Here is a 23,599-nt window from a genome sequence, read left to right on the forward strand (position 1 = left end):
GCATTGTAGTTACTTATTACCATTTTTCTGTTAGGCGAGAAGCAAGAAACAGTTTCTTTGCTGAGTCCGTGTCGTACGTTGTGTCAGATCCCGGGTCCCGGAGACCGAAGGAGCAGACTGCAACTTTGAGGACGTTCAGCACAAACCGTGCAACCCTGGACCCTGCCCCCCTCTCTGCCTTCATGGTGAAGAGGAACTGAGAGTGGGAGACACCTGGCTGCAGGGAGAGTGTCAGCAATGGTGAGATAGAAGAGGAGGAAAGTTCGGAGCCGGGATCAGCAGAGGGCGTTTCTGCTCAGGCATCAACATTTGCTCACATTTTTCCATGCTCTGTTTTCTTTCTCAGCATTTGTACCCCAGAGGGAATCTACTGCCAAGACATCGACTGCAGAGGTAGACACTAGATTCACTCTAATGATGACCTGAAGGTCGGGGAACGGTGACAAATAATAATTTGTAACTTGGTTAGTCATTGAATTGCATTCATGCTGCACTATGACCAGTTAAGGTTTTACAAACACCATATTGTGCTTCTCAGGCTTTGCTCTAACTGTGCCAGAAAAAGTAAAGAAAATCCAAACTTTGTGAGCTCACTAATAGAACCAGACTCTCATAAATCTTAAGCTAAGGAGCCCAGTTTGGTCGGGTAGAACTGACTAAATGCAATCGCATGAAGAAAATCACATTATTTTGTTCTCAGCTGCTTGTCATCCACCTCGTCTTGTCTTAACCCTGCTGGTGAACTTGTCAACTCTTTCTGCTTGTTAAACTATTGTGATTGGTCAGAATTTTGTGAGTGTGAGTCTAGAAGGAAAAGCTCTCGGACAGCAAAGTTTTCTTTCTGTCTGCTGCAAACTTGTGAAGTGGTAAAAGTCGTTCATGATCCATGTGTTTAATATGCAGTTTTTTTGTTCGGTAAATGTTTCATTAAAAGTAAAAAAATCTCATTGACATCTGCAGGAAGACAAGTGCAGTTCAGTTTTATGTTTTACTTTTTCAAAGTTGGTGACTGTGTCTTATATTTCGGCGCGCTCAATAGTTATGATAGCCAAGCAATAGAAAACATGTTTCAGGTACAATAGGAGGAGCTTTTGGACTTTGGAGAAGAGGAGTTTTGTTTCTGTCAAAGCAACTTAAGTCAGCTTTTTTCCTCCATTTGTTGCATTTTCCTTCTCGTATACATACGTTTCTCTACAATAGTCCTTTTTTTAGGTGAGTGTGACGCCTCCAGATGGAATTGGAGGGAATCCTCTCCCCCATGTCTAAAACTCTGATACCTCAGGAAATGGTGGCAGCCCGGACGCTTTGTGTTTGCAGTTGACGGTGCCTGGACGCCCTGGTCAGTGTGGTCTGACTGCTCAGTGACCTGCAGCCAGGGGACGCGGGTCAGAACCCGAGCCTGCATCAACCCCCCGCCACGAAACAACGGCTCTCACTGCAGCGGAGCGGCCAGAGAAACGCAGCACTGCCAGACGCCACCGTGTCTGGGTTGGTATACACCGGGGGGCGTCAAAATCGTTTTCATCTTAGGCCATATGTAGATCATGAAAGTCCTTAAAGGGCTTAAAGGTTTGTGTCATAATGTGTAGATAAATATGAATAAATGATTCAGTTTGCAATTCTTAATAAATAATATTTTACATCTTTTCACATCTAAGTCATTTGGCCTCGTACAAATAGTCACTGATTTGATTGATAAAATAATATTTAAGCAGACAGCAGTTATCTTGAACTTGTGTTTATGTGGCTTTCTGAAGTTTAGAGGGCCACAAAAAATGGATATAGTGGGCTGGTCCTGGGCCGCTGGCCTCAAGTTTGACACCTTCCCGTGAGCACTGGAGACGAACACATCGTCTCCAGACTCCCCTCCACATTCGACCCGTTCCAGTTTGCCTACCGCCGAAACCGCTCCACTGAGGACGCCATCTCCTCCGCCCTACACCTGAGCCTGGCTCACCTGGAGGAGAAGAACACTCATGTGTGGATGTTGTTCCTGGACTTCAGCTCAGCGTTCAACACAATCATCCCACAGCATCTGGCAGGAAAACTGGGACACCTGGGCTTCAGCACCCCCCTGCGAAACTGGCTGCTAGACTTCCTCACCGACAGACCTCAGTCAGTCCGGATCGGACAACACACCTCCGATGTCATCACCCTCAGCACAGGCTCCCCTCAGGGCTGCGTCCTGAGCCCTCTGCTGTTCACTCTGATGACACACGACTGCGTCCCCAGGTTCGCCACCAACCACATCGTGAAGTTCGCGGACGACACAACGGTGGTGGGCCTCATCAGAGACGACAACGACCTGGACTACAGAGAGGAGGTGGAGCAGCTGGTGGACTGGTGCAGAGACAACAGCCTGATCCTGAACGTTCACAAGGCGAAGGAGATGATCGTCGACTTCAGGAAGAACCGGCCCAGCCACGCTCCACTGCTCATCAACAGCTCAGCTGTGGAGGTGGTCAGCAGCACCAAATTCCTGGGGGTGCACATCACTAACGACCTCACCTGGACTGTGAACACCGCGTCTCTGGCCAAGAGGGCACAGAAACGCTTGTATTTCCTGCGGAGGATGAGAAGAGCACACCTGCCCCCGCCCATCCTCAAGACGTTCTACAGAAGCACCATAGAGAGCATTCTGACCAGCTGCCTCTCTGTGTGGTGTGGAAGCTGCAGCGCCTCCGACTGGAAGAACGTGAGGAGAGTGGTGCGGACAGCAGAGAGGATCATCGGGGCCCCCCTTCCCTCCATCCAGGACATTTCATCCCAGCGCTGCGTGTCCCGAGGCCGAAACATCATCAGTGACCCCTCACAGCCCCACCATGGACTGTTCTCCCTGCTGCCCTCTGGAAAGAGGTTCCGCAGCGTCCGGTGCAGGTCCACCAGGTTCCGAAACAGCTTTTTCCCACTTGCCATCAGACTGCTGAACTCTTAACTGGACTGCACTTAAAATCTGGTCTCCACTTTATACCTTGCACATGTACAGAGCTAAATAACTTATATTTTACTGTCACTCCTGCACTTTATATTTTATATTTTATATTCATATTTTATACTGTATTTTATTCTGGAGTAACCTCACAATTGAAAGCTCAAAACATTGTCCTGAGCCGTATGCAACGAAATTTCGTTCTGTATACACCCTGTGCATGCAAAATGACAATAAAGTCAGTCTAAGTCTAAGTCTCTAAGTCTAAGCAGCTTACTGAAACACACCAGGCTGAACCTCTCAACCTGCTGCTGCTTCCTGTTTGGATAACTTCAAATATCAGCTCCCCCTTTTATCTCTTTGATTTCTTTATTCCCTTCCAGATGACCTTTGCCCATGGTCGCCATGGTCACCGTGCTCCCGGAGCTGCGGCGCCGGGTCGGTGTGGCGACGCAGGGCGTGTGTGTGTGAGGAGGGAGGGGACGCGGCGTGCCCCCCTGAGGCCGAGGCAATGAGGAACAGAGAGGAGACCCAGCTGTGTTACCAGCGACCGTGTCCCGGTACACAGCCACAAAAACCCACAATAAGACGTATTGTGATGTCGTTAAGCTGCAAGGAAATATTAATTAGTATTATTTTCAAATATTCCAAATGTTATTTAGCTTTTGCTTTGCAATTTGTTATTTTTTGCCACGTTACAAGACACTGAAATAAATGTGTATAAAATAACTCCTGAACTGTTTTGTTTTTCCAGAATGTCCCATGTCCGCGTGGAGCGTTTGGTCTCACTGCTCGTGCGAGTCTCAGAGGCAGCAGCGATATCGCGTAGCGCTCGCCTCGGCCACCGGGGGGCAGCAGTGCACTCCTGTAGAAACCCAGAGCCAGGCGTGCAGCCTCAGTCAGTGTGACGGTAAGTTAGGTTTTCTGCAGGTTCTCCTGCTTACTGGGCTCTTCCCTTTCAGTTTCTTCCCCGCTGTGTCTGATTGAGTGATTCTGTTTGTGTGGCACTTTCTGTGCTGTGAAGTCTGTGCACGATAATAAAATCAAAGACTCATATGAATTGTTGTGTCTCCCTGTTTGCAGGCTGCGAAGCCCCGTTTGTTTACTCGGCATGCGGAGCGCCTTGTGAGAAGCAGTGTGCTCTGATGGGCAGAGAAGATCTTTGTCTGGGGGTCAGGGAGTGCACACCTGGCTGCTACTGCGCTCAGGTCAACTTCTACTCAATAATCTGATTTCATTTTATTTTATATACAAAATATAATACTGTATGAAGAAAAACATATAAAACTGTTTTTAAAAATTCACATCATTTACGTGAATTTAAATGATGTGAATCATTAAATTCACGTCATTTAAATGATGTTGAATTAATTTGACCGTAAAATTAATTAGCCTTGAACAAAAAAAACAAATTTACAACAAAGGTTATTGTAGATAGAAGGGAAAAAAATATCAGTACATTTCTGCCAAAAATCAGAAATTTTGAGATTGTTGACATTTTAGAAAACTTACAAAAATAAAAATGACCCATTTGGGTAGTTTTACCCTTTTGTATGAAGCCGCCTGAAAGAAAACGAATGGTTCACGGAGTCACGTTGTCCTTTTCCTTCCAGGGCCTCCTGCAGCAGAACGGCAGCTGTGTTCCTCTGCAGCAGTGTGGCTGCGTATACCTGTGGCCCCAGGCTTCAGAGGAACCTCCCACACCCACCATCGTCCCTCAGGGGGCCACGGTCACTATAGACTGCAGCACCTGGTTAGAGCCACATTTTGTTTTGCATTATTTGTTGTGCACAAAGAGCGAAGCGAAGACTGAAACCTAATATGCACCACTAATGATTTCATTAACCACCTTGTACCAAAGTTGTTATAGTTAACTAAAACTAAAGAAATAACAAAAACTGAAAGCATTTTTTAATTTACTGAACTAAATAAAAATTAGAATTAACAGGGAAAACTTTAACTAACTGAAACTATACTGTGTGTTTATAAAATTAACTAAATAATACTCAAATTATATATATAATATTTTTTGTTTTTGTGTTTCTGGATTTCTTGCTGTTTGAATTTTTTGTGAAATTTATTTATTTTTCCCACACATGCAGTTTACTTCCACTAATGGTATTTACATGAATCTGCATAATGGTGGCAGCAGAAGTTAGGAGGAAACACCAGACTGTTGCTTATTTAGCAATAATTGAATAGATTTTTTTGAAAATTACCAAATCAGTGTATACATAATAACAATACAATCCTTTGACCTTTTTGAATTCTGCACCAAAAAAAACAAAGTATGAAAAAAACTAAAACTGATCAAAACTAAAGTGAAACTAAACAATATTTATCTAAAAGTGGCAAACACGCCATTAAAACTAACTAAAATAACTGAATTACACAAAGTCACAACGAAATAATGAAAAACCCAAAACTATTATCACCCTGCAGTTCCTACTAAATCAGTTTATCTTTTATTATCTTTTCATCATGTTTTTCCAGCCTGTGCCATGATGGAACTTTACATTGTGACATGAGAGAGTGTGAAGGTAAGAAAACCGAATGTCTGAACGATCCCCCTCCCATCAATCCACCCGGTGCTCCGTCCGGATCGTTCCTCTTCCAGTGATCCTCAGTGAGTGGTCCCAGTGGACCCCCTGCTCTCCCTGCGCGCCCCTGGCCTCCCAGCAGCTCGCTCCGTCCCTGGAGGCGCTCGTCAATGGCACCAACCTGGCGTCCGTCCAGAGACGTTTCCGGGCCTGCCTGGACATCGATTCGGGTCTCCCTGTCAAGAGAGAGGAGGAGAGCCGATGTCCGGGGCCGCTGGTGGAGGACAGGCTCTGTCCAGATGCAGCCGTCTGCAGAGGTGATGCCGTTCATTCAGCCACATGTGGTTTTATTTTTTAATTTATTTTATTCTGCCAAAAGTATTTTTTTTTTGTTTGTTTTACTCCACAGTGAGGGAATGTTTGGTTTTGCTGACACTGAGCTCACTTCTAAAGCAGCAGACTCAGGAGACATGTCAGAGTCTGACGAGCAGAAAAAGCCCATTTCATCCAGTCAGTGTGGTGATGAAACCCACCTGGTGTGTTGCTTTCATAAGAAAACATATAGCCAGGTTACTGATGGCGCCGTCACATAACGACACGCCTGGGGAAGGTCGCTCAGGGTCGGTCACCTCTGTTAGGAACACACAGCTTCTGATTCACAGTTATTCTCTGGGTTGTGTTGGTCACTAAAACACACTGATGTTTGTGATTCAATGTGATAAAGACAGATTAACAGAGTTTGGCGTGTGAATATTTCAGCAAAGTCAATTTCCCTTCAATTTACATAAACAAGTTTTATGTCTGAGTTATTAGAATGAAAATCACCCGTCTTGTTGTTGAAATATTTAAAATGACTCGGCCTTGATCAGTGGCTTTCTTTACGCCGGATGCATCTAATAAACAAAAAACACATGACTTGTATATAAATGTGTTCTCTGAGTGTCTGAACAGTCAGGAGAACGGCCATTATAACGAGCATTCCATCACTTCCACCGCAGTTCTTGTGATTATCACAGAGGCTGTGATGAGACTCCCGGCAGAGTTCATGGTGGTTGTGCTAACGGCTGTGCTGTTCCAGATCTGTGCCACTGGAGTGTGTGGAGTGTTTGGACAGCGTGCGCACAACCGTGCAGCGGCGGAGTCAGGCAGCGCTACAGGCGACCCCTGGCCTTCCCGGCGGGGCCCCGCTGCAGGAGCCGGCAGACGCAGAGCCAGAGCTGCAACACTGGACTCTGTCCAGGTACAGCCACTTTATTCCTGCTGTTCCCAAACAAACTGAAAATGTTCTCTAAAGACTCCATAAAAGGTCCAAAAATAAAAAGGGTCCAGCCAGACTTCCCAGTGTCTGCCAGTTTAGACACTAATGCTTGCGACTGATTGTATTTCAGGAGAAATGTTAGCATATTTTTCAATATTTGCTTCATATTTATATGACAACTTGCCAAACTAAAGTGATGACCAACTACACAGAACGGAAAAGAATATAGAGCAAATATTCAGTCACTTGAAATGAATACATTAGAATAAAGTGCAAAAAGTAGGAGAAATATTTGTTTGAACTGTTTGAAAGTTTTTTTTTTCATTTCAGCAACATAAAGTAGAAGAAAATTAAGAAAATGACATGAACGCTGTTTTTTTATGTCTCTATTGTTGTCAGTTATTCGTCTAGTTGCGTTCTAAAATCAGATGATCAAAACTTACTTTAAGTTTAGCTTCCTTTTAATCGCAGCTTATCGGTCAGATTGAAAAGTGTAAAGCTGATGCTGAAACTTGAAACTGTGAATCTGTCCCATGTGTTTTAAGTGAAACAACAATCAAATATGTCGATTTTTAAGAACAGTAATTGGGTGCACAAGTTTGAATTAATTGTGGATTTTCTTTAATCCACAAACATTGCTGATGGATACCTGTTATTTAGAAAGCTACACAGAAAAAGCACACTTTGGCAGCCATTAACTAACTTCTGCCAAAGTTCTAGCCTTTCAATTTTCTCTTGGCTTGAGCTGTTAAAGGTCTGGTCTTGTTGTTGATTATGGTCTTACATAGTTTTAAACTTTCAATAATGCTGAAGTCGGAGGAATTTGAGAAGTGTGATGTTAGCCCATAACTCACCCATTCCAAAGTCAGCTTGAATGTGCCAGTCTGTTTTGGCACGTCCAGCAGTGTCCAAGTTTTAAAGATTTGACCAAAACTGAGAACCTCAGAGGAGAAGACATTGGTTAGGATGACCAGGAGTTACTAAGGACGCCGTCATGCACTGAAAACTCCTCAAGTACCAGTGACTCTGTAAACAGAGAAGCCATATTAACAATGACATGGATTAGACATTTTGACAACCAAAATCAACACCATCTGCAATATAATGATTATGTGTATTATGGATAATTTTAACTCTGGGAAACTTGTGCATCCCTCGGTTAAAAAAAGGACATCTCAACTGCAAAATTAGTAACTCTAAATGAACATGTTAACAGCTGGGATTGGTGCAGTTAGGAGGAAAAGTGAAAGATTTTGAATAAACTGGGTGAAAATCAAAGTTTACCAGGATGAATGTGAGCATCTGCGCTTCAGCTGCAGTGAAAATCCTATAAATCTGTAGTTCCTCCTATAAAGTTTCTGTTGCATAAAGAAACCTTTTACAAGCAGCACCCACATCACTACTGTTCTTAATGTGATAGGACATTTTAATTCAGTTTTTAACAAGCAGTATTCATTTTAATCTGTTGTAACAAAATTAAAACAAGACTGGGACATTTTCTGCCTCTGCATCTCATTTAGCAACAAGGAATAATTAAGTTATTCACTATTGTTCATCTTTAAAATATTCCAGAGTAAACATTTCTCTCCTTTGACTTTAAATTTGAGTTTTAGTCTCTTTTTTTAAAAAAAAAACAAAAAACAAAACTGATAAAGTGTTGAATTACATATATTTGCTTTCTAGAAGAAATTGACAATCCTGCAGTTGTCATGGATACCCTCATGAAAATGAGGCACAGAGCCCAATATGGCCTGTAACAAAATGACAGCAGTTTAGTCATAAATGAAATAACAGAGCAGAGTCACCATGCGACACATTAGCTCACAAGATAATAAGCCTTGTGGCTTCATAGTTCATTACACAGTATGTGCAGTCTTTGTAACTCATGGATTCATCCTATTGGGATCCTATGTTTATAATGGAAATGTTTTTTTTTTCCATTTTGAAACAGTTCTCACATTTTTGCTTGTATTAATGCCTAGAAGCAGCTTCTACTACTCAAAAAGCAACATAAAATTGCAGAACAACACTGGGCAGCAAGCATGTAATTTTGAATATATTTGCTAGATATATGTTTGCACTGTGCAAAGCTTTGTTGTGTTTGAACTATGTTTTTGATAATGGTGATCAAAATTAAAATGTCTTTTGCTGGTTACTGGCGTTGAAGAAATAAATCTTGTCTTGTCAGGAATTACAATTAGCTAAAAAGCTGATGGAGAACCTGAGAGATTCTTCATCCTACACACCAGCCTCTGTCAGAAGCTTAGCAGCCTGCTTTGAAGTAACGTTCAGGGAGATGAATGGTGGCTTCAGACCATTTCCACTACTCCCAATTAGCATTTCTGCACTGTGCACGCTTAAGTTTAAGCCATGCAAAAAGATAAATACCACAACATAAAGTAATACCAGTTGCTTTTTGGTTTGTCCAACATTGGAGCAGCATGAAGAGCAGCACTTTTAGCCAACAGGCAGAACATTTGGTGGGTTTTGTTCGTCACTGAGTCGCTTTGGAGCTAGCAGACGGAGGTCTGGTGGTGAACAGTTTCTGTCAGACTGTGAGGCAGCTGTTAGCTTCGGCGCAACTCTTCTCCAGCAGGGACAATCCTCATTAGTTTAATTTTTAACAGAATCCTCAATCGAGAGGTTTAATCAGAGATGTACTGATCAAAAGGGAGAACAGAATTAAATCATGAGATGGTTTCTGTACATATTGCAGGACGTGAGCAGCTTACAAATCAAGTCTGAATTTAATTTGGCTTATGTTGTAGTGGAAGTGCTCTGGATAATTCAAACTATCTGAGGGATTTTGATGTCTTTTAAAAACTATAATACAAGGAAGTACAAGAGAAGCATTCAGAATAGCTTCTGCTATTCAATACTTCATTACTTATAGGACTAATATGTTTTATCTACTTTATTTTCTGGAATGGTAAGAGAACCTTGTTCCAATGGATGATCAGGATCTCTGGATGATCACTCGTATGTAAACATAACATAACATCTAAAACATAACATCCTCACCTGTGTCTCAGGTGAGCGCTGTGAGGACAGGCAGCGGATCTACCAGGACAGCTGTGCTAATCGTTGTCCTCGCAGCTGTGCAGACTTGTGGGAACATGTGCAGTGTCTGCAAGGAAGCTGTCACTCAGGTGAACATCAAAGCTAACTTTACCTTAATATCATTCTACAATAACATGCTTCATTGTTTCTTGATTCTTTCTTTCCTGTTCCATCTTTTCCGTATCGCCAGGCTGTCGATGTCCTGATGGCCAGCTGCTGCAGGACGGCCGCTGCGTCCCGGTGAGCCAGTGTCGCTGTGGAATCCCATCAGGCAATGGGACTGCGGAGTTCAGCCCTAAAGAGGAGCTTGTCATTGAATGTAACAGTTGGTGAGAACCGCTCTCTGTGACGAGGATTCTTGATCTTCAAAAGGTCAAACCTGTAACAACGAGATGACTACTGAACCGAATTCATTTGAAGAACCTAGATTCGTACGTTGTGTTTGTATATTTTCTGTGTAAGAAAATGTCCTCAGCCTCTCCCGTCCCTCTCTGTGGCCAGTGTGTGTGAGAACGGCACTCTGTTGTGCACCACGATTCCCTGTCCAGTTTATGAACCTTGGGGCCCGTGGAGCTCCTGCTCGGTGTCCTGTGGACCCGGACAAAGAACCAGGACACGGAGCTGCCAGGACACACAGGACGGTCCCCCATGTGCTGCCACCACCCAGACTGAGAGCTGCAATCTGCCATCCTGTCCAGGTCTGCAGCAGTCTCAAGCTCTCATGATACTCCACCTCCATTCCCTTTGGAGTTAAAGGTTTATCGATCCGACTCCTTCATTCCCTCAGAGGGTTGTTTGTTAAGTGAGTGGTCATCCTGGAGCGAATGCAGCAGCACGTGTGGCGGAGGGGTGTCAATGCGGAACAAGACGATCCTTCAAGAAGCAGAGCCTGGTGGGGCGGCGTGTGTTGGACCACTCAAACAGCAGACTGTCTGTAACACCAACAGCTGCTTACCTGGTAAAGCAAACACACACACACACACACACACACAGAGAGATGCAGAAAGTGATTGTCTATTAACTGCTTTGCACAGGTCTTCATACCTGTGGAACTTTTTAAATTCTGGTCACTCAAAACCTCATTGTATGACAGAGACAGAGAAACAGTGTCAGAGTTAAAGATGGAAGGAGAAGCTAAGTGCAGGATACTCACTGACACACTCTATGCAGTCTGACTGAGTTAGAAATATCTTGCAATGAGGAACAGACAAGAATTTAAGTCTATTGATGTGCAAAGAAGGTCCAGCTTTGATAACAGTGTAAAGTGGTTCTACAGAAATATTGCCTCAGAGGAGTTCAGTACAAATGAACCCCACTTTTCAGATTATGCATTTCTTTGGGTTGCTTCTAATTCCATACGTATAGCTGTACACAGGTCGTTAAATGAAAAGGAATGATGAATAGTTCTGCAAGGCACATTATCCAACTCTGTTTGTGACATTGTAAAATTTGCTTTGATGGTAAAGACAAATACATGAAAGGTTCATTCACACCTCCGCTGTTTAGTTTAGCAACTCTGTTGCCGTTTGAATGTATATGTGAATGCCAAGCAGACCTGAGACCGCTCCAATAGCAGGAAGCAGATTATAGCACAGGGCATTCTGGGTAACTAAAGCGTAAATGGAGAAATGTTTTGCGTTCTTCTGCTGAAGATAATAAAGAAATCCTAGGATTAAAATCTGATGCCAGTTCATTTTTGTTTTCACTTGGTGAAAAAGGAAGCTGTGCTCAGTGTCTCCTTCAGAGGTTTTGATGTCGTTTTCTTCAGTGGGTCTTGGTGCAGCGCCCCCGCAGGTGAGGAGGTGAACAGGTTTTTCAAAGGGTTTGGTTCCTTTGACTCAGTGCAGTGTGGAAGTGAACCACAGCAGCTGAACACGTAACAAATGTTGCAGTTTTGGTCCCCAATTGAACTGAGGCTAGTGAAAACACACTCACTGTATGTCTCCGTTTTTATTTCCGGCTGTTGACATTTCCCATCTTGTGTGTTGCAGAGTGTCCCAACAGGCAGGTTTACAGCAACTGTTCAGCTTCTTGTCCTTTCACATGTGAGGACCTGTGGACACACACCCAGTGTTTACCTGTACCCTGTACCTCCGGCTGTTCTTGTCCTCCTGGACAGGTCTGGACATCCCTTTGTCTCCAAGTGTTTCTGTGTTTTATCCAGCTCCTCTATCGCTGTCTGTAACCATGTCATTGTGTCTCTGCTAGGTGTTGTATGAGGGCTCCTGTGTTCCTCACACAGACTGTCCCTGTTCGTCACTCTCTTTGCCACCTGAATACCAAAGCTGGAACACGAGCGGCGAGGGCTTTACGGAGGTTCTGCTGCAGCCTGGAACAGTTATTCAGCACCGCTGCAACACATGGTAAGAGACAGGCAGAGGTGTTGATTAAAATTATGCTAAATCAGGATCTTTTGAGGACATTGGTCCAAAAAATGAAAATTAGGACACCTTAATGACTTATGTTTTTATTTGAAAAAGATAGTGATTTAAACTTAAAAAATAGCTGTTTTACTCATTATTTAAAAAATGACTAAAATGAGATTTTAACCTGAGGGTCTTTACAGCCACGTCTTTAAAAACTGCTCTTGTCACCTTTAGTTGCTTTAGCTAAAATAGCTAAAATATTTTAGCTTGCTAAAATTAAGCTAGTTTAGCTACTGGTTGCTTTAGCTATTTTAGCTAAAATAGCTAAAAAGTGACTATGTTCCTTTAAAATAATTTTTTCATTGTTCAAATTGAACAATTGTGTTTGCTTTTAAAAAAGCAAACAGACATTTGATTCACTTTGTGTGAGTACATAAAGATGACACAGGGATGGTTTACTGAAGCAATTATGAATTGTTAATAATGGCATGGATGTTAATAAAACAATGAAATAATCAAAAAACTAAAGTCTTGGAAAAAGAGTAAACTCTTTTAACATCTTTTTAAAAAAAAATTATTTAACCTTTATTTAACCAGGTGACTTAAGAAACAATTTATATTTACAATACAACCTAGTCACCTCGATCTTATATTTTATTTGACATTGTTCTGTCTGCTTTACATTGTGTAAGATGAGTAAAAATGAACAGAATCCAGGATTCTGAGGAGCGTGGTGTTTTTATGTCCGCTTGTGAAAATCTCCAAGTTTTGATTAAACAAATGATGTAATCTATTCATCCTTTGTCACCATTTTGTTACACCACAAACTTATTGACAGGCTGACTTTTTTTAAGGACCAGGGCTGCAGTCACAGAGAATATTTATTATGATAAATGCAAAAAAAAATAAAAACTTCTTGATTAATTTATGAAGATTAAACAAATCTAAGGGCTTTACTGAGATCATTTCTAGTCTTCGGCGTGTGGACAGATGCTTTACGTGGTGTTTCAGTGTTCTTTATTTTAAAAAGCAATAATCAGTGAGATCTACTCTTCCTGTTTATCGAGTCACTGACGAGTTTCTCCTCCTTCCAGCGTTTGTCGAAGCGGAGCGTTCAGCTGCACCTCAGAAAGCTGCGACGGTGAGCGAAGCTCTTCAACAGCTGCCAGAACCTTTCCACTAATAAAAACAATAACCATGTCTGGCTGAACTCTCAACACCATGATGGATTAGATATTTTACTGTATGGATAATTACTGCCAGCTGTTAGAACAGTTGGGCACAATAAGTGAGCTGCAGCCGTATCAATCACAGCTTATGAGAGCCATTACTGGCGTTTTGGTTTTGGAAAAGGATCGTGACGGCTCTATTGATGTTATGAAGTTTTAGGACGGCATAAAACCACAACAACTTTTTACCCATATTTATGTAACGTCCAACAGCTTTTATGTTTAACTTGTTGCAGGAAGGTAACTGTTGAGAATGTGTAATAAAACCAGCTCTTCATTTTGTTCCAGCTGGTTTTTATGCAAATCGTATTTGGTGACTAACAAACAGAAGGAAATGTAACAATAAAGTCAGAGATGACAAACAGTTGCTGGAGTCGTGCAACGTGAAACGGACAGAAAGGATCAAACATGATTCCTGTTCCTCTACAACACCTGACATTTTCATTGATTTGAGTTCCTACTTCACCGTTTTTCCCAGCTGGTGTTGAAGTTGAAGAATGGCTTTAATTTTAGGCGGCCGCAGAATTTTCAGTGTAATTGTACCGGAGCTTTATTTTTCATGCAAGTAAATTTGCTCAGATGACAGTTTTCATTCGTTTGCTGCAGCGGGTAAATTAAAGTCTGAGTGAAGCAGAGGGTCTCCGTTTGTCACGCCGCATAAAGATGTGGTGCCGAACGATCACCGTGACGCATTTCACTTTGCAACAATGGGAGTTTACTGGTGGGATTAAAATTAAGGAGGAAAAAGGATGAAGATGCAGACAGGATCAGAAGTCTGTGGAGTGATAATGAATTGGTAGGGAGAAGAAAGTTCAGAGTGATGGGATGGGGGGCTGAGGGATCCACAGCAGGCGAATGCCTTGGCAGACTCAGCAGTGTTACATCAGGGAAAAGGAAAGTAGCATAAAGAAAAAATGGTTATTTATCTCTTTTTCTTGTACAAGATGGGTTGAAGAAAGTTAGCACATTTTTATATTAATTGTAAAACATGACTTTTGGGGTTTTTAAAGGTGTACGTGGCTCATTCAGGGACTTAAAAATTTTTTTTTTACTTGTTTTTAAAGACAGTTGCGAAAAGTTAAATACTGACATTGAAAGGTTTGACAGCATTTAAAGATGCTTTGAAACCCCTGGGTTATTAAATCCAGGCTTTGTTGTTTGCTAAACAACAAAATATGTAACTTTTATGAGAAAAAAAAAAGTTGTTTGCAAATTTGTTTAAACAGTATAATATGAAGTATACAAACTGTTAAAAGAGGGATCTCCTCCACCTCCTCCCTGAGCTGCCATAGCCATCTGAATAAATTCACCACTCCCGGTCAGAATCAGCCAATCAGAGCCAGGAGAAGGGGCTTAGTGCTGTCAATTTAGTTAATGGACGCGCTGCTAAATATGCTAATGGCAGAAACAACTCCTGCATATTGGCCGGCATCCTGCATGTTTTAGTTCCCTCCCTGGTGGTAGTAACAACCTTTTCAGCATGTTTTCTTCTTAGGCCTTCTAACAAGCCATCATTGGATCCAGCTGCGTTAAACCAGGGAGAGAACTAAAACATGCTGGATGCCAGCCCTCCAGGACCAACTTTGGGCCCCCCTGATCTAGAAGAAGCTGTAGCAAAGCAGAGAACAGGGGAGGGATGATCAGCGCATAGACAAGCTGATTGACAGTGTTAAGTACCGCCTCCTGCACTATGATTGGTTGTTTCTCATTAGTACTGGGTGAACGCTGAGGAGCTTGGATTTTTTTTTCACAGATTTTCTGTCACATACCATAATGTCACGATATGCGGAAAGTTTCAACAAATATGTAGGAAATCTGTAGATTAACTGCTTCATCTTGCGTTTAAATATTTGTCAATATCTGACCTAAACATACTGCGTGAAGTTGTTCTGACCTGCCTTGCTCTGCCCTCGTCCAGTGGCCTGCCAGTGGTCCAGCTGGTCGCCATGGAGTCCGTGCTCGGCCAGCTGTGGTACCGGCCAGCAAAGCTCCACCAGACGGGTTCTGCAGCCCAGCCTGTACGGCGGAGCCCCGTGTGATGGACTGAACATCAGGAGTACGGCCTGCGTAGCTCCTGACTGTGGTGAGTGAACGCAGCTCAGAGGAGTTAGAATGAGTTAATGCAGCAAGTCAATATTTGCAGTGTTGATCACATAAAAAAAATATGTCAAAACATTTCACAAGGCTATTTTCATAGTAAAAAGAGAGAGAAAAAAGTATCACCTTTGGCTCTGTTAACTAATTTCATTTTGCCTATTCTGTTTTCATTGTTCAAAGGTTTGGTTCATCTCCAACAAACCTACTAATCTAACTTCAAAGGGGTTCCAGTCATGTTATGGCACATTTAGGAAAGGAAAACACTCTCATGCTTAAAGCCTTCTCCTCTGTCCCTCTGGTCAAAACTCATAAACACTTTGGGCCGTTGGTTCACTGGTAATCAAAATTAGAATTCATTCAACTCATTTTTCACTGTCAACCACTTCCTTTGCAAAAGCAAATAAATGCATGGACCACACTCAGGACAAAGACAGAAGCGGCAAGACATTGAAAAACACAACCATGGCATTTTTGTTAACAACAATTAGAAAAGATTGTATTCTGACGAACTCTGACTGAAACTGCTGAAAGACTGTTTGTCTAACAGGGCTGATGATTCATCAAGTGCTTCCCTGTCACTTGTATGACACATGCCATACAGGCTGCTCCTTGTTGTCCAGGAATAGCTTGTGAAATTACCTTCTTTGGTGAATCACATGGTTCTGGTGCCTCTGAGAGAATGTTTTGACAGAGAAGACTACTATTCTTTTAAAAACAGATATAAACTTTGTTTGCCAGTTTGTTTAATAGTTAAAATACAAGAAAAGTGAAAAACCAACAGACTCATAACCAGTTTACAGGGGAGCATAGAAATCTACTCATTTATCTCCTTCCCGGCTTTCAGCAATGTGGGCTGCTGTTGGTGTCAAGCTCTCAATTACACAGAAAAAGCTGGAAGACATTACATTCTGTCTATTACTTACATTTCCGCACCATACAGAACAAATGTGTTTGAGTGGGTTGTTTACAACCCATCAAATATTGAGCGGCAGCATCATTTCTTTGGGATCATTCTTTATTCTATATTTATGCTAACGTGTAAAATGATTAAACCAAAATTATTTCTTTGTAGCTCTTCTCCAAGCAGGCAAAATTTCTTGTCACATTTTACAACAGCAGCAGCAAATGTCTGTAAGTGACATTTAATTTGCTTTTAAGATATTTTTAAGTCAAGTATGATTCAAAATTTTAAACCTGACAGAATGATAAAGAAACCTACTTAAATTAATGGTTTTAATTTACTATTGTCAATCTAAACTTAATATTTAACTATTAAAATCCCCGTTTTAATCCCCAGCCTCCTGAAATATACACTTCCGACATCCGTCATGATTAATCATTTGCCTCAAATTCTCCATTCTCCATGTGCATTAATGGGTTCTCTCCGGGTGCTCCGGCTTCCTCCCACAGTATAGAAAGACTTTGTGCACACTACTGTAGAGTTCAATGGATCAGTTTAAAAAAAGGGCTAGTTAAGACCAAAGCAGCAGACTGAAGAGTTTTATCTTTCAGTTTTTGGTAGAAAGGGAGAGAGAAACAAAAACAATGATAAATCGTGCAAATGGAAATTATTGAGCTCGTTTTAATTTATCATGTGATTAATTGTTTGTTCCAACAGGCAACAACCCTGGAAAAAAATCTTGACCTGAGACTTGGTGGCCTTTCATATTCCAGCAAACAAGCAGCTAAACATGCAGACATGGCTGTAGCCGAATACTGGCTCAGTCAAAGGCCAGACCGAAATCTAACTCAGAATTGGAAGCAAGGCTTAAAAACTGGGGGTTCAATAAATCTGCCCCAATGTCCCAAATTTTGGGTGATCAGCTGATACTTACATGTGAAGCTGATCTTATCCATCTCTCTGTTTGAGCTTTTTAGAAAAAGAACATAAAGATTTCAGTCTCTCCATGTCCAAAGCTGGTAGAGATGCATCCAGAAGTGGAACAGCTGGGGGGATTTTACTTCACCTCCCTTTTCCTCCCTGTCACCCTGTGCAGCGTGTCCCAACGGGGAGCGGTGGAGGCGGAGCCGCCCGGAGGAGGAGGAAGCCCCGCTGTGTGAGAGGAGCTGCGGAGACATTTATTCTGCACCCCCTGCCAGCTGCAGCCGCTCGGCCGGGGGCTGCGTGTGTCTGGAGGGGCTGTACCGAAACCCGGCGGGCGCCTGCGTCATCCCCGCCCTCTGCCCCTGCCACGACCAGGGCGTCCTGCGAGAGGTACACACACCCCCACACACGGCCGCCTACACCCCCGCACGCACACACATACACGCGCGCCCACACACATATCTGTGCTCACACTGGAGGTAACCAGACCAGTGAAGGCCTGATGGCCAGTGAAGCTGGCAGCTTGTTCCCGTTTTAACAGTGTGACTGTGCGGTGTGTGCATTTCGGCCACATCGTGGTGTTTTCTCATGAAGAAGAAGAAGAGCCTGTTGGAAGATGAGCGATCAGGCTCAGGGGCCACATTACACCACAAGGCCTCTCCGTCCCTGCAGCCTCATCCATTATGCAGCGGGGCCCCTTGGAAAGCCTGTTCTCCGGCCGCAACCGGGCAAGCCTGCCAGAAATTATTCATGAAGGAAGGGATATTAGAGCGTCGCTGAATTAATCACACACTGACAAGAGTTCTGCTACCCTCACCTTGATCAGTCTTTCTTCTTTTTTTTCCCTCTCTCTTTTCTCACAAGTCGGCTTTATTTCTCTCTGATTATTTCCCTCTGTGCTTTCTGTCACATAGGGTTGACTCATGTCCTTATGAAGTTTTTTTTTTTTATTGACCACTATTTTATTGACCAGATTGAAATGAATGGAACTGGCTCTGATTTTGAGTATATAACTGGTTTGTATTGAAGTGAATTTGATTATTCTATTAAGACCTGATTAGATTTAACATGATCCATAAAACTGGATCAGTTTCTCATGGTGTATGGAACTTTTAGAAACAATGTTGTTGTTTTTTTTCTTTTTACACATTTGTTAAAACTATCACCATGTGGTGACAGTGTAGTATGAGACACATATTCTGTGAAATAAGGAGGTTTCTTAGTGCAGTCAATCAGCTAGTGTATGGTCAATGTGCTAATTGGTTGTTTATGACCAGGAGTGGTGGATTCCTGCAGATGGCAGTAGGAGCGCTGCGAGGAGGTGGAGGAGCGCCATCATTATTATTTTTTTTTATCTCACAAGCAGCAGCAGCACATTAGCAAACACACATCTGCTGAGTTCATCATGTGCCAAGTGTATACACTCATAAGAACGGCTGTAAACAACACAATGGAGGAGCATTGTTGTGTTTCATGCTGATGGAGTGTCAGATAAAATAAGAGATTCCTGCTGAGGCCAATTTCAAGGCATCTAATTGCAAAGTCAAGTTATTTTTATTTGCTATAAAAAGCTGAAGGTAACATAGTTACTTGAGTGTGCTATAAAATAGCAGAAAAAAATGCAAAAAAATGCAGTGGTAAAGAACTTATTATATTGTAATATTATGGGTCTGTTTTGTCTTTTCAGAAAATGTCAGGTCAGTGCTATTAAATGTCTTACAAAATCCCTCAGGGATCTACTGAACCACAGCCCTTTGTTATGTTTGTAAAGTTGAATAACACGAGTTAAATATAGAACTCTTTATTTTCATTGACGGTGGTTAGAATGAAAAAAGTGGGCTCCAGAAAAATGAAAGCAGAAAAGCTGCGTTTGGGAATGAGAATGAATTTTGTAGATTCCTATTTACATGAAACAGCCTTAGAAAATCGTTTTGTCAGGAAATTCAGGGCCGCTTCACCGTCTGAGAAAATCAAACGCCTCAACCAGACGGCCACAAAAGACTCCAGGCTCCAATAGATGTTAAGTAGGCCAATCCACAGTATTAAGTTTTGCAAGTTATGTTCAGGGCCATGTTTCTGTTATGATTTTCACACTGTTTTTTGATAATTAATGACTCCACACAAACATTAACCATGAGTGGCAGAAATGTTGTTTGTTTTCTATCCTTATAAAAACGTAGATTTTACTAGTGAATGTAATAATGTGTGTGTTTTTTGCTGTGTGTGCGTTTGCGTGTGTGTGTGTGTGTGTGTGTGTGAGGCAGGCAGGATCAGAGTGGGAAGACGGCTGTCTTTCATGCAGCTGTGTGAACGGGAGGACGCTGTGCCAGGCGAGGTGTCCTCCACTTTACTGCGAAGAGGTGAGAGCCAGAAATGAATAAAAGATTTACATAACCAGGTAATGTGCTGCCACTGCTAATATTGTTTCTCCAAAATGTTCACAGTTAGAACCTTAGATTTTCCTTTATATCAGGTACAACACTGGTCTTATGCCAAATATTTCAAAAAACATCCTTTCAACAACCTTACTGAAACCATTCAGTCATAATGGAGCAGAAACAACATGAATAATTTGTCAATACTAGATCATTTATATATATTTGAACACTAATTGGCTCAAACAGCAGTGAAACAGCAAACTACATGCTGCCATTCACTGAGCTGAATGTCACTCACCAGGCTGTGGTCTCTGTTTTACCCCACAGCAGCGGGGTGATATTTTGTTCCAACATTTTTCTACAATAAAGTCTTGTGGTTCTAAATCTAAATCACGCAGGAACCATGACACAGTGCATCTCACACCGACAGATTTTGAAGCCAACTCGCCCCCACCAACTGACCACAACTACTGCAGGTTTTTCCCAACTGGGAATGGGAGGTAAAATCAAGCAAAAATCAAGTTGCGTCTCAGAATTTCAGACTCGTTTTTGCTTTAAGACTAGGAAATTATTCAAAACTGTAAACGAGAGCAGATGTTTTAGTAATTCAGCCATTATAAAGTGCTTTTTATATGGGCAAAGACAACAGCAAAAGACAACAGCAGAGAATAAAGCCGTCGCAATGGCATAATCTATGCTCTAATCTGCTAAAGATGCTCTGATGTATATATGGACTTTCACTCTATTTCAGACAAAATGAAGCAGAACTAATTCATGTTGATGTAAATCTAATGCAGAATGCTTGGTGTTGAACAGTAAACATGATTTTCTTGTTCAGGATCAACACACCCAAAACAGGCCATGATTTTATAACAACTGGTTGTCATTACAGTTAGAGAGCAGCTGACAAAAAATCACAGACTACACTAACAGCAGGTGGTGTGAGTCGAGATTAGTCAGGAAGTTTGATGACTCAGCAGTTAAAGAAAGTGCTGTCATGGCGACCTCTGTTTTGTTATTGAGGATAAAATGCTTTGAGTAATGGCATTCAGATGAATTTGCAGTTCTTTAGAGTAACTAAAGAACTGCATGGCTAAAATGGCTAAATTGGCTAAAATGATCCGTCTCCCCTGAAAGGGAAGGAAGATGTTCTCTAAGATTCACTGGCTGAAGCAGATCAATACCAGACTTAACTGTTTTCCTTACTGTCTCGGTTGCTGTGAAGCACCGTCTTTACTTCATAAGATTAGTTCAGTTTCAGGCTAATTCAACCTGTATTTGATTAAAGCTGAAAGCCTCAAGTTTTATTCTCCTATCCAACGATGACGATCATCCCACCAGGAACTGGAACTGATTGCCTTGTATCAGTAACAATAAAGTTAGATATTTTTTTCCCTGTTAGTCTTTAAAAGAAATACTCAAATTATTTTTTGAGCAATTATTTTGTATTGGTTTACTCCAGATAAACTCCACTTCTTTAACAGAGCTATTAATGTTATCATTTGATGCTAGATTTGTCTCAGCTTGTTCAGTTTTTTGTCAGATACACTGACACTGTGAGTCAGGCCAGAATCAAATATTACATCAAATTTCCCACAACAATGTCCCAACCAACATGGGACAGCTAGCTAAAAGTTAGTTGCGCTAACTTTAAAGCACTAATAATAAACATTTGTCCCGCTAAAACTAAGGCTAAAGCACTATACAAACACAGTGTAGAGCTTTAGCAGCTAGCTGTGCTCAAAAATACTCAGGAGCAACGTCCTCATAAAAAAATTTCCCCTTGGAGAGCAAGTTCAAAATAAGCCACAGCAGGCAAAATCTGCTGTCTCATTCTTGACACTGTGACCTGAATAGGTATTTTTAGCTCATGGTTGCTGTACGTAGGCAGTGATGAAAGTAAATGGGCCAATGCAATGATTCCATCTGACACTCTCAAATTCCTTCCTGTTTTCTCTGAGTTATGCCTCCGTGAAGTTACACCTCAGTCGGTACGGAAAGGTCATTTAATGCCTGCTGGTTTCCGTCTCAACACTACTTTCTGTCAGCATGCAGTGATTTATGAGTCAGCTTTGAGCTCCTTGTTCTGGGTAGTTTACTGAACGTGTTGTCAAAGCTGGTGAGAAAACCTGTCAGGAGGTTTTCCTCTCAAACACCGACTCTTTGTTATCCGTTAGATCCAGACACGGATGATTATACAACAAGCGCATTCGATGAGTTTTCAAAATAGAAGGTCAAAAGACTCAAATGTAAACATACAACCTAAAGAATATTTGGATACTTTAATATTTAAATGTTTCTTAGCAAGATGCAGAAAAACTACAAATTCTTTTGTTGAAATTCAGAGGCTAAAAGAACTAATTGTACATATTTTCAATATAGTTAAGGCCATTCCAGTGTGTTAATGTTCCAAAGCCAGTGCTGATGTGTGTTTGGGATCATTGCCCTAGCGGAACATCCTATTCTATCCAAGTCTTATCTTGCTACTTGGCAATTTGTGGTAAACATAAAGAATTTGGACATACTCTCCATTTCTTTTTAATATTCCTTCTTCTTTGTGTAAGGTACCATTATCAACTGCACTGACCATCTTGTCAACTGAACAAAGAAACAACAAACAAGCAGGCAGAGAATAATGTGAAGTGTTTTGTTTGGGAAATCCAGCAGCTGATTTTATTTTGGCCTGACTGGAGCGTTGAAAAGCAGATACTGTACATTCTATCCTATCTGCTGTGGCCTGGAAGGGAGCCACCATATGAAGTTCTTAACTTTGTTCTTTTGTTGCATCAGTCTCATTGTTAGTTAGTAATTGGTTGAAAGAGCTGTAGATTGTTAAATTAAACAGAAGGTAAACTGCTTTGTTTACAATCTGTTGATGCATGCTTGGTTGCCCATATTGGTGAAACTGTTTATGGCTCTAAGATTATGAACATATTATTTACTGAAAATTTGCATTAATGTTTATCATATTCTTGTCTTAACAAGACATTGTGTGTTGCATAAACCTTTTACCTATGAAAAGGAACAGCTCCAATGCATTTTTATAAAGGCCAAAAGTGAATAATGATGAGTCCATGTAAAGTCATGACTGGCATTGTAAGTATTTTACATAAATACTGTCCTGCTATTGGCCCCAGCTTAGACTCTACTATTATTCCATTTTTCCCCACATTTTCCCGTATTAAAAACTCCAGAACCTGAAGTGATCTTGTAGCACAGCGACAGGATAAAAGGGGTTTTGGATGTATGTGTATGTTTAGGTGCCACAGAGCAGTGAAGGATGCTGAGGTGACTTTGGGATGTGGCAGCCACAATGCCAAAGTCTACTCTTAGACTCTTAGACTTCCTCAGCAGCTTTTGTCAGCCCTGGGTATCACACAGCACCACACATTTCATTGTCTGCATGGTTACTGTCCTGCATATCTTCTCCTTTGCAGTGTCATTCCTTCACACTCCCTCCTGCGTGTTCCTACAGCCTGTCTCCTCCGGACTATTTTTAGTCTCCTCATTTGTGTCTTGTTTTTGTCCCTTTTGCCATTTTTCCACCCTGGTTTCTCTAACATCACTGTCCGGCTATTGGCCCCAGCTTAGAAAAAGATGAAAACAATATTGTCTTGTAATTCTAAGATATGTCCTAGAATTTTTCTGAGAAAAGTCAACAGTTTTTTTTTATTTTTTTGTGTAGTGTGACCCAAGACCAATTGAGCATTTGTCTATGGAAATATTCTACCAGCTTTGTTCATTCTACAGTAGCTGCGGTTGACATTTTGAAAATAAATTCTCGTAATGGAAATGCGCTGCTTTTGAAAAAACTTGTTTCTTTGATAAAAAGTTTGGATGAAGTTGTCAAAAACTGACAATTTCCATTATTTTAGGTTCCAATCAATGTTTACAAGTATTACAATTACTTCATTTTG

General features: G+C 41.6%; 1 protein-coding gene across 1 annotated transcript in view; it reads left to right on the plus strand.

Annotated features, from left to right (window-relative positions):
* The window catches only part of sspo (SCO-spondin), an 83,796-nt gene that overhangs the window by 51,244 nt on the left and 8,953 nt on the right, over positions 1-23,599 (plus strand). The window contains exons 95-114 of the mRNA XM_023326399.1: positions 88-240; positions 347-393; positions 1,318-1,488; positions 3,313-3,489; positions 3,684-3,839; positions 4,013-4,137; positions 4,543-4,682; positions 5,423-5,469; positions 5,547-5,786; positions 6,548-6,709; positions 9,760-9,876; positions 9,978-10,116; positions 10,289-10,485; positions 10,575-10,745; positions 11,779-11,906; positions 11,996-12,150; positions 13,248-13,294; positions 15,301-15,465; positions 17,477-17,694; positions 19,569-19,664. Coding sequence (XP_023182167.1) covers positions 88-240; positions 347-393; positions 1,318-1,488; positions 3,313-3,489; positions 3,684-3,839; positions 4,013-4,137; positions 4,543-4,682; positions 5,423-5,469; positions 5,547-5,786; positions 6,548-6,709; positions 9,760-9,876; positions 9,978-10,116; positions 10,289-10,485; positions 10,575-10,745; positions 11,779-11,906; positions 11,996-12,150; positions 13,248-13,294; positions 15,301-15,465; positions 17,477-17,694; positions 19,569-19,664 — 2,851 coding nt within the window. The remainder of the gene's footprint in view (positions 1-87; positions 241-346; positions 394-1,317; positions 1,489-3,312; positions 3,490-3,683; positions 3,840-4,012; positions 4,138-4,542; positions 4,683-5,422; positions 5,470-5,546; positions 5,787-6,547; positions 6,710-9,759; positions 9,877-9,977; positions 10,117-10,288; positions 10,486-10,574; positions 10,746-11,778; positions 11,907-11,995; positions 12,151-13,247; positions 13,295-15,300; positions 15,466-17,476; positions 17,695-19,568; positions 19,665-23,599) is intronic.

The sequence above is a fragment of the Xiphophorus maculatus genome, chromosome 21, assembly GCF_002775205.1.
Source record: "Xiphophorus maculatus strain JP 163 A chromosome 21, X_maculatus-5.0-male, whole genome shotgun sequence".
NCBI lineage: Eukaryota > Metazoa > Chordata > Actinopteri > Cyprinodontiformes > Poeciliidae > Xiphophorus > Xiphophorus maculatus.